The 12,344-nt window shown below is 50.0% G+C and overlaps 1 protein-coding gene across 1 annotated transcript in view; it reads left to right on the top strand.

Moving 5' to 3' along the window:
* LOC144767913 (NXPE family member 1-like) overlaps positions 1-12,344 on the top strand; it is a 427,122-nt gene that overhangs the window by 177,988 nt on the left and 236,790 nt on the right. Inside the window, exons 2-3 of the mRNA XM_078651252.1 lie at positions 3,632-3,777; positions 4,803-5,512. Of these exons, the coding sequence (XP_078507378.1) occupies positions 3,688-3,777; positions 4,803-5,512 (800 nt within the window). The 5' untranslated portion in view covers positions 3,632-3,687. The remainder of the gene's footprint in view (positions 1-3,631; positions 3,778-4,802; positions 5,513-12,344) is intronic.

The following is a 12,344-nucleotide window of genomic DNA, read 5'->3' on the forward strand; positions in this document are numbered from 1 at the left end:
CAGAAAGAGGCACAAGGGGTGCAGAAAGAAGGAAGAGAGGTGTAGAAAGTGAGCACTGGGCCTCTGACCCCTGCTTAGGAATTCCAATGCGTAGGACTTACAGGCGGTACCAGGAGGGCTTCTTGGCCCCCAAAGTCCCTCAGGAGTAACATGGACTTCATCTCCAACCCCATAATCTGTCAGGAGGCACGTTTGCAGAGTGGTGGAGAAAGGGGGCATGGTCTCCGAAGACGTTTTATTGGTGGTAACATGAGGGGTAATTGGCCCCCAAGGAAATCCTTGAGGGCCAACTACCCCTCCTATTACCTCCAGTGAGTCCCACACAGCAAGATTGCTACGTTCTCATAGCAGGCCACGTCTCCTTTGCCCACCACTCTGCAAACGCACTCCCTGGCGCGCTCTTGGATGGGGATTGAAGTCCCCTTCGCTGCTGGGGGTCCTTCAGGGGCCAACTAGCCTACCTCTTACCTCCAGTAAGTCCCACACAGTGGGATTGCTGAGAGGTGGACAAAGGAGATGCCCTCTCACCCCACCACTCTGCAAACACGCCTCCTGCTGCATTTTAAATGGTGGTATTACATCCCCTTTATTCCTGAGGGTCCCTGGGGTCCAACTAGCCCACCAGGAACCTCCATTAAGTGCCACACATCTGGATTGCTGAGAGTGGTCTGAGGCCACGTCCCTTTTTTACACCACTCTGCAAACGCTGCTCCTGGCTCACTGCTGCTCGGGGATGATGTTCACTTGTGTCCTGAGGTCCTCCGGACACAAGAGGACCTCATCGCGCCACCAGCAGTGCACCAAGAGGCGAGTTTGCATAGTGGTGTAAAAAGGGGCGAGGCCTTGGACCACCTCTCTGCAATCCAGCTGTGTGGCGCTTACTGTAGGTACCTGGTGGGCAGGCTGGCCCCCAGGGACCATCAGTTTTCAAGGGGATTTATTTCCCAACTTAGAACGCACCAGGGGGTGTGTTTGCAGAGTGGTGCAGGGAAGGGGCGGGGCCTCCAGCAAGATGCCGGCTTTTTAAAAATATATTTTTAGAAGGGGGGGTGTGTGGCATCCCTTCTTTTAGTATTTTTGGGACCCTGGGGACCCCATCCCTCTGGGCCTGACACTTTTATTAATAAATAATAATAAAAAACAGGAAGGGGGCTGCAACCCCAAGGCCGATTTCGGCCCCTGGGTCCCTATCCCCCAGTGCATGGCCTCCTTTTTTTAATATATTTATAGGGAAGTGGGCCACATGGCACCCCTTCCCTCGGCCACTTTTGGCCCTGGGCACCCCTTTCCCCGGTGCATGGCCTCTTTTTAAAAAAAATGTTAATGGGGAAGGGGAACCCATGGCTCACCTTCCCTCGGCCACTATTGGCCACGCTACCCCCCTCCCCAAGCCAGTTTCAACCCCGTGGACCCCATCCCCAAGGCCCGGCCATTCTTTTTTTTTCATCAAATGGAGGGTGGCCGCATGGCCCCGCTCCTGGGCCACTTCTGGCCCCGGCGACCCCCTCCCCCGGGGCCTTGGATATTTGATGGGGACCATGGGGGTGACCCAATGCTCCCATGGTCCCTTCTGGCTCCCCGCCTCCTGCGGGAGCCGGCATTGCTTTTGGGCAAGGGGAGCTGCTAACATGCAGCTCCCCTTGTACAATGGCAATTCTGCTTTGCTTCCTTGAAGCGAGAGCACATTTCCTGCTCTCACTTCAACGAAGCAAAGTAGAGTTTGCTATGGCAGGGTGGGAGCCGTGCTCCTGCCCTGCCATTGCAAACAGCAATGTCCCGGCGGGGGGCACCCCGGGACATTGCAGGAGCCGGCCCTGAGGGGTGGCGGTTATGAGGGATGTTGCCTTACACTTGCTGGACTCCTTTCTTACCAATAGGTCCCCGATAGTCCGCTGCGGGGATTCTAGCGCTAAACCGTTTCAGCTTCCCCCCTTAGTCCTACCTTATTTAACCTGCATGCCGCCCCTCTGGCAAAACCAGTGAATTTCTTCGGTTTCCAGGAGTCGTACCATGCGGATGTCACCCAAATCATCATCTCCAAAGATTGGGAAGAGTTGCCAGACAGATTTAGGTCCTGTATGCTCAAAGTGAGTATTTGGATGACGGAGAAATGGCTGAAAATGGACATGGAGAGGACAGAAATTGTGGCTTTTGGGGCAAAGAACTCAATCTGGACCAATGATTGGTGGCCGGTAACCTGCAGGACGCTCCCTGTCCCGGGGATCACTTCAAAATATCTGGGGGTAGTCTTTGACAATATGTTGACGTCTGACTCCCAGGTCAAAAGAACTGTGAGCTCTTGGTTCTGGATTATTAAGATCTTGAAGAAAATTCTCCCCATCCTTCATGGGGGGCTGAGGGTGTCGGTGGTCATTGCGCTCCTCACATCTCACCTTGACTACTGCAATTCCCTGTATCTAAATGCAACCAGTATTCACTGAACAAACTTCAGCTCATCCAAAATGCAGGAGTATGTGGAACACACTCAGGAAAATATTAGGATTTTAAACTCGTATTATGGTTTTCGCAAACAGGTGAAAACCTTGCTATTCTTGTGACAAAGTGACGCTGACACATTGATGTCAATATGTAGGAGGTCTTTAATAAACAACCTCAGCCATCGAGCATGCAGCAGCAACTGCCACATTACAAGACATGATGGAACCCAGATACATCACATTTCTCATAATGTCCGAGGGACCTCCTGGTTTACTCCATCAATTTTACTTGAGCTTTTCCCCTTGTTCCTCTGGCGGCTTACCTGGTGACAGCGCTTTCATGCCATTCCGTTTTATGTGCTTTACAAATTAAAACGTTACAAAATTACACTCATGGCTTTGGAATAAAGGGGCTCCTTGTTGCGGTGTTTGAAACCGCTCGTCAGACATGCGGCAGTCCCACCACTGCAATTACGATGCGCCTGCCAAACTGGCGGGCGCATCCAGGGCATTTAACATGGCTGCAGCACCGTACGCAATGTCAAATAGCAATGCTGTGCATTTCCCTGCACTATGTGGCAGGCACCACGTGGTGCCTGCCACGCAGTGCAGGGAAATATAGGGGGGTACCATGGCCGTCTCCCCCCCCTAGTGCACAGCTACCTCCCTCCAACACAATTAGGGCCTGCTACAGGTCCCCAAATCCGTTCCCGCCTGTCTTTGTGCGGTGGGATGACTGCTGCGAAAAGACAGGCGGGAAGGGTTATCGTAATTCCTACGGCGCTGCCTGCAAGGCACCGCCGCAGTGCTGCCCTGAGTTTTGGTTCCGCAGGTGGACGGGAAAGGACCACCTTGCGGATTTGTGGCGGATGGTCTCTGCGTCCGCCACGCTTCCATGAGAATTCCCCCGCCATCATAATCTGGACGGGGTAAACTGCTGTCAGATGGCGGAGGGCCCGCCACCGCATGGCTGGCGGTGGCGGTCCCTCCGCCAACGTAATGAACCCAAAAGTCACCAGGGAAAGGGGTCCTCTTCCTTCCACAATGGCTGTTGTGTCATCTGATAGACAGTGGTATCTGCTTAGTCTGAGGGTCAACAAATCCCTGCCCTTGTTCAAACACATTAAAAGAAAAAGTTTTAACACAAAGTTAAAACGCCAGTGTCATTAAAGTATTGTGCTTTATCCCTGCAGCAAGGAGCATCTGTACGAGATCAGCCGAGGATCACACACTGTATCTGTGAACCACGATGAAGAAGATACTCACGGTGGGAGTGGTCCTCGTCACGCTCATTCTTCTTACTTACTACATGCTCCAAACGAGTCCTTTAATCGCACAGGTATGTACCTTTCCTCATCTTACATTGGGCATTTTTTTAATCTTTCATTATCTTTTTCAAACTCTGTCAGGTACAGGCCCTCTTCAGTCTGTTTTCTTGCTTTATAAATGCTCCAAGCCCCCTGTTTGGGTCTCAGTTGGCCCCCCTTGTGTGTTGCTAGCGTGGCCCCCCTCTGGGAGGACCCCAGACTGGATCCGCCTCTGGCCTCCCTTCTGGTCCCTTTTGAGCCCTCTCTTCCATGCTCCTCTCGTATGGTCACCTTCTGCCTGGGCGAATGGGCCACCTACTTGGCCTCCGCCTGGCTCCATTCGAGGTTGTCTCTTTATCGTCCTCCTTGTGAGTCCTCTACTGTGTCTCTTGAATCAGAGCTTCCTTCTAGATCATCTTCTAGGCTCCCTTCTAGACCTCCTTGTCAGCCTCTTTCCCAGCTTCTCTCTATGTGTGTGTGCATGGATGTATCGGTAATCTCTAGCTGTGGAGTATTGGGAAACCTCTTTTGTGGCCTCTGTTTGGGTTTCAATCTCACAGGACTCCTCCTGGACCCCTTTCCCCTCTCTAAGCCCCCTTCTGGCCTCCTCCAGTGACCTGAATCCCATCCACCGGGCCCAGGGATATGGAGGCAGCTGTTCCAACAACTGCCCCCTCTGGCTGAGGTCCTTCCTTCTCTGCACACCACAGCCTGATCTGCACCAGACCAGCAAAGGAGGAGAAACTCCTTAAAAATGAGCACAGACCATCACCAGCTGGCTGAGATCTATCTCTTTATGTCTGAAGGACATGTTGGTTCATCCCACTGGTATCTCCAAAGATGACACTGAAAGATACATATTCTTATTTCTTAACATTTCTAGAAGTGGACAGCTCAAAGAAAGTTTCATTTTGTTACCAGAGAGTGAGTGACTCTTGATAAAACCAGTGACATTGAACATGCTTGTCTTAGAAGATTGGCTTGGAGTATGAATCCGTCAAATGTTTCAGGAAGAGCCTTGACATGTGACCATAATATCCTCCTTTTTTCTCTTCAGATTCAGTGTTTTAGGTATTTTTACGAAAGCTGCACAGATGCCCCAGAGGAGAAGGTGGAGATCGAAGCCCGCCTGACTGAGACAGACTTGAAAACCATTGAAATCTTCAGCAGAGTCGATGCCAGCATGCCCAAGGCCCATTTCATTGGGAAGAACCAGACCACCAGTGCCAGCCACAGCCGGGCCACGATACTGAACCCCAAAAACTCATACTGCGTCGGTGACAACCTGACGGTCCAGGTCCAGGTCTACGACTTCTCCAGCAACCAAAAGGAACATGGGGGCGACAATTTAAGAGCCCGGATTTACTCTCCGGAGCTCAAAGCAGGAGCTTCGGGGGCGATTGAGGACTTGAACAACGGCACCTACCATATCCACTTCACGCTCTTTTGGGAAGGCAAAGTGCGGGTCTCCATCCTGCTGATGCACTCCAGCGAGGCGGTCTCTGCCCTCTGGAGAGCCCGAAAGAAAGGCTACGAGAAGCTTTACTGGATTGGCAAGTTTGTAAACGGGACGAAAGACGTCCAAGCCGAATGTGGATTTAAACTGAACTCGACAGAGGAGTTGTGTGAATACACTCACCACTGCCACGGTGAGGTCTTCTACTGCCTCAGGCCTTCACGTGTGCCATGCAATGAGTTAAAAGCCATGGTCGCCAGATATCGAAAGCATTCCTACCTGAGCGACTCGGAAAAGAGTCTTTTTGACAAGTAAGCAGTCAGTGAGTTGGGCTTTTATTTGTGCAGTGGATACAAGTAGATCAGAAGGGTACCACGTGACTGGGGAGGGTTTCTTTGTAATAATTGATTGTGAACTAAGCTCATTGAAAGAAATGTACCCAATTTAGGGTGGAGTGGTAACAGTACCACCACACATTATTGAGCACAAATTGATGGGAAATACCTTGTGCTGAGGATGTTATCGGGTGCTTTCCTGCTCTTTTTGTTTTTGGTGTCCATCTGCCCGTGGCACCCCTTTGGCAGAAGGATATTTTTCAGTCCATGGAAGAGCCTGTGGGAGAGTCCTCCAAGTCTAGGTGTTTGGAAGAATGTAGATGCGGGGAGTATCTGCAATTGACAGGGAGGCAGATTGTAGTAGTCTGGCCGGGTGGTGGAAACTCAGGGATGGGTGATGTAAGCAGGTCCCAGATTGTGAAGGGCTTTGTATGCGTCAGTCAGTATTTTGGTTTGGCATCTCTACTTTAAAGGGAGCCAATCGAGCTCCTTGATGTAGGGGGGTGGGTCTTGTGGGAGAGGTCGGGGATGAGTCTGGCTGTTGCGTTCTGGATGGTTCGTAGTCTCTTGAGGTGTGTGGATGTCCGGTACTACAGGGCAATGCTGCAGTTGAGTCGTCTCATGGCGAGGGCTTGTGTGATGCTGTGTCTGATGTTGGTGGGGAGCCAATTGAAGATCTTCCGTAGTATGCCCACGTTGAAGAGCAGGCTGATTAGACTGCTTTGACCTGGGATTTCATGGTCAGTTTGCGGTCGACGATGATGCAGAGGTACCTGGTGGTTATGGAGGGTGCTAGTCCTCTTTCATCTGTGTATGAGATGATGCTGAGTCTGTGGATTGTGGCGATGTTGGCCAGGTGTGTCATGTAGGTGTTAAAGAGGGTGAGGCCGAGGGATGAGCCCTGAGGTACTCCACAGATGATGTCCTTGGGTCTAGAGCTGAATGGGAGTAGGCGGACAGCCTGGGTTCTTCCAGTGAGGAACCAGGCGATCCATCTGAGTACAGTCCCTTGGATACTGGTGCTGTGTAGTCTGGTGTTCAGCTTGTGGTTGATTATCACGTCAAACGTTGCAGAGAGGTTGAGGAGGATCAGGTCCGCCATTTCTCCTTGACTGAGGAGGGCTCAGATGTTGTCTGTAGCTGTGAAGTGAGTGGCCCCAGAGCTTTGGTTACTGCAGAATCCGGACTGGGAGGAGTCGAGGAGGTGGTGTAGCTCGAGGTGAGTGGTGAGTATTTTGTTGTTAGCCTTTTCTAGTACCTTGGCCGGGAAGGATAGCAAGGAGGTGGGTCGGTAATTCTAGAGTTCGTTGGGGTCGGCTGATGGTTTTTTGAGTAAGCGTTTTGACTGTGTACCGTTTCGACTGGTGATGCTAAAAGCAGTGCTGCTGTTGTAACCTCAGATAGGGCCATCTCCACCTTTCTTTTGCCTAAAGCCATCACATTCAACCTCTGTGCATCTCCGCCTGCAGCTCTTCCTGGCGCCTCAGAAGGCCACTGGCACATGCCACATCCCACTCACTCTTCAGCTGGCTTGCAGCAAGTTTTTTGGTGTATGCTACACTATTAATGTAGCACTTTTCCCCGTATGTCAAGTAAGGGCTACTGATGAACTGGGAGCGGTGTGAATCCATGCAAGGATTTTGTTGCTCCTTACTGGACCTGATCACCCAAAAAACAGTCCAATATCAAATATAATTCCAGATTTAAATGCAAAGCTCGATATGCTTCACAATACAAAACAACCATATATTAGAGTCAACGGCATAAACGTTTGTTAATGACTTAAATCATTACAGAATTCAAAATCCACAATTAGGCTCAAACAGTCATTGAAGTAAATAATGTGGGATCCAGCTCAAGTTAAGCGCAATAGTGACACAGCAGAGCAGAGTGTCATTCAGCTCAGTAAATAATTCATAAATTGAGGATCAGCCAGAGTGTGACTGTCTAAGAATCCAGGGAGACGGAACCCATGGCCACTTGGATGAGGCTACTTTTATTGAGTTAAATATAAGAAGATCCTTGCAATTTAATATGAACGTACAAAGGCCGAGGTTAATCAAGTATGGTGTACGTTCCCTGTAGTTCTGAAACACCTTATAGTTAGTACAACTCTTATGACTACACTGGACTGGACTGTTGCCATTGGGAGCAGGGTCAAGACTGATTTGCATCATGGAGAGGTGTGGGTCACTGGTTAGAGGCGGCAGACCTGTAAGCAGAGAACAGCCCGGGACCAGGGTTCAATTCCCGACGCGGCAGGGTCTTGGACCAGGGTCAATGGACTCGATAATTCTCGCCTCAGTGCCTACTCTAACCAGGGAACACACTCGGTAACTCTGGGCATTAAGCTTGCCTCATCTCTACAACGGCCCCCCACAGACGCCGCGGATGCCTGGTTTCACCCTGGAGATACCCAGAAAGGGACCATCTCACAGGGAAAACCAGGACGGGTTCCCCAGCAGTCTACAGCGCCAGGACACTAAGGTAGAGTAACAGTGCGCTTTACAAGAATCCCACATTTACATTTATATGGCTGGGTTCAAACTGGAATGGCATGGTGAGCAAAAAAATGATGGATTTAGGCCCAGATCTCTGTACAGGGGTGAATGTATGACATTGTTCTGTATTCTGTCCATCAACTTTTGTTTTTGCACTTATCAAAGTCAGGTTCTCATGAGAAATACATTGTTGTCCCAATATGTGAGGCCTTGAGACACTCCATTGCTAACACAGCATGAAACCGAAGCTTCAGAACAAAGCAACATGTTGAACATAGGAGAATGGCATTGTGTTTTAAAAACATTGCTTACAAACTTTTAATTACGTGCAGAGGGCTTGGTGGGGGAAAGGACAAGAAATAACTGCGTACAGAGGAAGATGGCGGCTGGCAGTGATGATCATTCTGAAGTCGCGGTCTCGGCAGACGGGCCGATATCAATATTTTGAAATGTCTGTCGGGCCAGCGGACATTTCAAGCATTGACAGGAACCGCTGTCATATTGATTCCTGCCAGCGTTCTGTAAAAAGACAGAGCCATGCAGCAAAATAGATTTTTTTTATTTTTAAAAACAAAACCCCAAAGTGGGACTTTGTTTTTTAGAAAATCAAACTATGCCCCACTCGCCATAGGAGTTCCCCTTTGGCGAGGTGGCATTTTTTAGTATTCTCTGCCCCTTACTGCAGGGGTTATCCTGGAGGTGACTGGCAGTGAAAATTGACCTGTACGTCCATCCATCCAAATAAGGGGCGGCAGACATACGTGCCAACCTCCAACAGCCCTTATGTTGCCGGGCCATCAGAGGGGTGTAACCACGGCGGAGACGGAATAGTCGCTGCGGTTATTAAACCATAGGCCCCCCTCCCACATTTAAAGTGGGCGACCATCACGGTGGCAACAAACAGTACTCCATCGCCATTGTGGTGGAGCTCCCTGTCCAGCAACATCGAAACAAGGCCTTAACTTTTTGATTCACATTTCCAACCTCCTCTTCTTTCTTTTCTACTACTGTCTTCTTCTCTTCCTCAACCTTTTCACTGAATCTCACTTTCTAATCTTTGAGCCCTTTGACAAATTCATTCTCAGCTTTATTTAATCAACATTTAAATTTGACACCATGGCTTGTTCGGTTAAGTTGTAAAATGTGTGAAACATATCGAGACAAAGTCGCGGCTTTTACTTCCATCATAAGTATACAAAGACCTGACCAAGAGGCAGTTTCAAGAGGAAGATCAGCATTGGGAAGATGCAGCTCAAGGAAATCCTGTTGATAAAACAAGTTTATAAACACAGAACATGACCGCGCATAGGTCGGTGGGGCGTGATGGTAAGTCGCTCCCTCAGCGGCAGATGTAGCTGTCCCTCACTTCCATGAGTCTTGAATATTCATTCAGTAAACTTTCATAAACATTCTCTTTGTATTACCTGCAGAAATGTCTCTATGCAACAACTTAACATCAGATTATTATCACCTTCTATGGTTTGGTTAGTTAATTTTTTGGGTGAAGTATGCACAACTGAAGTGTTATATTCCACCAAATAATCAACTTTGAATATTAATACTGTAATCAGTAATACTACTTGTAACATTTTGAAGCAAATTTATGTTTCACTTGCCATGTTCTCTTCTACAAAAATGCTAAGAAAAAATACAAAATTCTAAACACAGCGAGCAGATTTACAAGCCCCTTGTGAGATATTTACACCGCCGTTGCGTCACTTCTGTGACACAGCTGTGGCGTAAACCATGCACCATCTTGCACCTTATTTACAATGTGACTAATCTAGGAAAATGCGTCACTTTGTAAAGCTCTGCGCCACATTAAACCTCCGTCAGGTTTAATGTATGCAGGATGAGCATTCGGTCGTAAAAAGCCTCCGAAAGGGGGAGGAGCTTGGCGTGCGTCCAAGATGGCCACATGAGCTCGGGGCTCCCGGGACCCCCGCAACCGCCGGGATTATCCTGCAACATATCCGGAACTTTCGACATAGATCTGGTCGACTGAGTGGTAGAGGCACCGAATGAGACTTTCCGCGGTCGAATCTGACGATGGGAAGTGAAGTTGGGGCGACTGAGAGATCGGGGCCTGAGCCGGAGGGGGACCGGGGTCTCAGATGAGAGGTGACCCGGCCCCAAGTTGAAAAACATCGGATCGATCGACCGGAAGTGGCCGGCTCGGACCCCCGTATTGACTTCCGGTCACGAAAGACAGACTGTTGGTGCCTTCTTTTATTGGGGTGTCCCTCCCCCTCCCGATGATGCGTCCCCCCCGGTGTACTGGAAGTGGTGGAAGACTACGTCGCCCTTGAGGTGGTGGCCAGGTGCCTAACTGCTTTTAGCTGAGCGGATGCGACAGAAGTGCGCTCTTGGAGCTGGCTTGGCTCTGGAGATGATGTCCAAACCGGAGACGGAGAAGCCCCAGGTGAAATCGTCCAGAACAAGTTGTACAGTGTAATCCAACAAACTGGATAGGTACACTGTTACGAAGGGCTCGCCTGGAGCGTCTGGCCGGTCCCAAGATGGCGGAATGGCAGATCCTAGCACGACACTGGAACCCACATTGCACGATGTGATGGCGGCCATTGAGGGAGTTCGCACTTCTCTTGGCCAACAGATACAGTCCTTGGACTACAAACTGGACACTGTAACCATTGAGGTCAACCTGATCCGGGCGATCTCACTAAAACGAACGAGAAGGTAAAGTCCATAGACATAAAGACGGCGAGCCTGACGGACAATGTGGTGGAGCTCCAGCGGGAAGTGCGCAACTTCAGAACGGCTGGAGAGGTACAGGGTCGGCAACTGGATGAGTACGAAGAAAGAGCCAGAAGGAACAATGTCCGTCTGACCGGAGTTCCGGAGAATGCTGAGGGACAATCCCCTGACCTATTTGTGGAGGACTTAATCACCAAGCATTTGCAGCCTAAAGGCCTAAGTTCCTTCTTTACAGTCGAGAGGGCACACAGGGTCCCAGGTGGGAGACCGCGTTTGGGTACTACCCCTCGGCCAATGATTGTGCGTCTCCTGAACTTTAGAGACAGGGATACTATTCTCCAGGCCTCCAGAACCCAAGGACCTCTGCAATTTGAGAACTCGTCACTGAACTTTTATCCTGACTTCACTCAGAAGGTCCAGAGCAGCGGCAGAGTTTCCAAGGAGTCAAACAATGACTGCGAACTAAGGGGTATAAATATGCCTTGATGTATCCAGCAAAGCTTAGAGTGGAGGTGCATGGAAAGACTTGGTTCTTTGATAACCCGGAGGCGGCGTCGGACTGGGTTGATGGACTACCGACTCAGGCGGAGTCTCAGGAGCGCGATGGCAAGGAGACGGAAGAGACGGAAGACCAGTGACATTTTCGGGGTAGCTGGGACGTGGAATCGTGGGAAGGAGGAGGATACTGTTGCTTATATAACATCCTGATTGACATTGCTACCAGTGTCGATTATGGCGGGATGGTGGGGATCCGGGAAACTGGAGTCCTCCTCACATCTATATTTAGATAGGGGTTAGTTTGAGTGAAGTGCGACAGGCACACTGCGAGTTGGGGTTTGGCAAAGGCCGAGTGCATGGGGTGCAGGGTGGGGGGTGGGGGTCTGTGTGTGATGGTGAGAGTGTGTTTTTTTGTTTTTAATTTTTGTTTTTTGATCTCAGGAACAGCCATGCTATTGTATTTTGAACTGTGCAGGTGCGGAGACACGTAGTCCACAGGGGTCTGGAATGAGGGTATTGAGTTGGAATGTTAATGGCCTGGGGGACAAGATCAAGAGAGGGATGGTGAACCAGCTAATTAGGAGACATGCCCCGGACATAGTGCTTCTACAGGAGACACATATGGTTGGGAATACATGTTTGGCCCTCCACAGGGGGGGTTATAAATTGGTAGTGCACGCAGGATTCACAACCGGGTCGAGGAGAGTGGGGATCTTGGTCAAGAACTCCTTTCCACTGTCGGTGCAACACACCTGGGTCGACCAGAGGGGGAGATACGTTGGAGTCTCGGGATTGGTTGGGAGCCTAACTGTAACTTTGTTGTCTGTGTATGTGCCGCCGGGATTACAAACCGAAACCTATCATGATCTGGGGAATGTTTTTCTTTCGCTTCCTTTGGGAGACCTGGTGATTGGTGGGGACTTTAAATCTGTGCTGGATTGGGAATTGGATCGCTGCCCTCCTCGGGTGCTCCGCCCATCGCAGCGGTGGCTATCGGACTTTCTTGCGTCGATGGGTTTGATCGATGGATGGCGTGCACGCTACCCGATGTCCGTTCACTACTCTCATGTCTCTGCGGCTCATGGTAGTCGTTC

The sequence above is a fragment of the Lissotriton helveticus genome, chromosome 7 (assembly GCF_964261635.1).
Source record: "Lissotriton helveticus chromosome 7, aLisHel1.1, whole genome shotgun sequence".
NCBI lineage: Eukaryota > Metazoa > Chordata > Amphibia > Caudata > Salamandridae > Lissotriton > Lissotriton helveticus.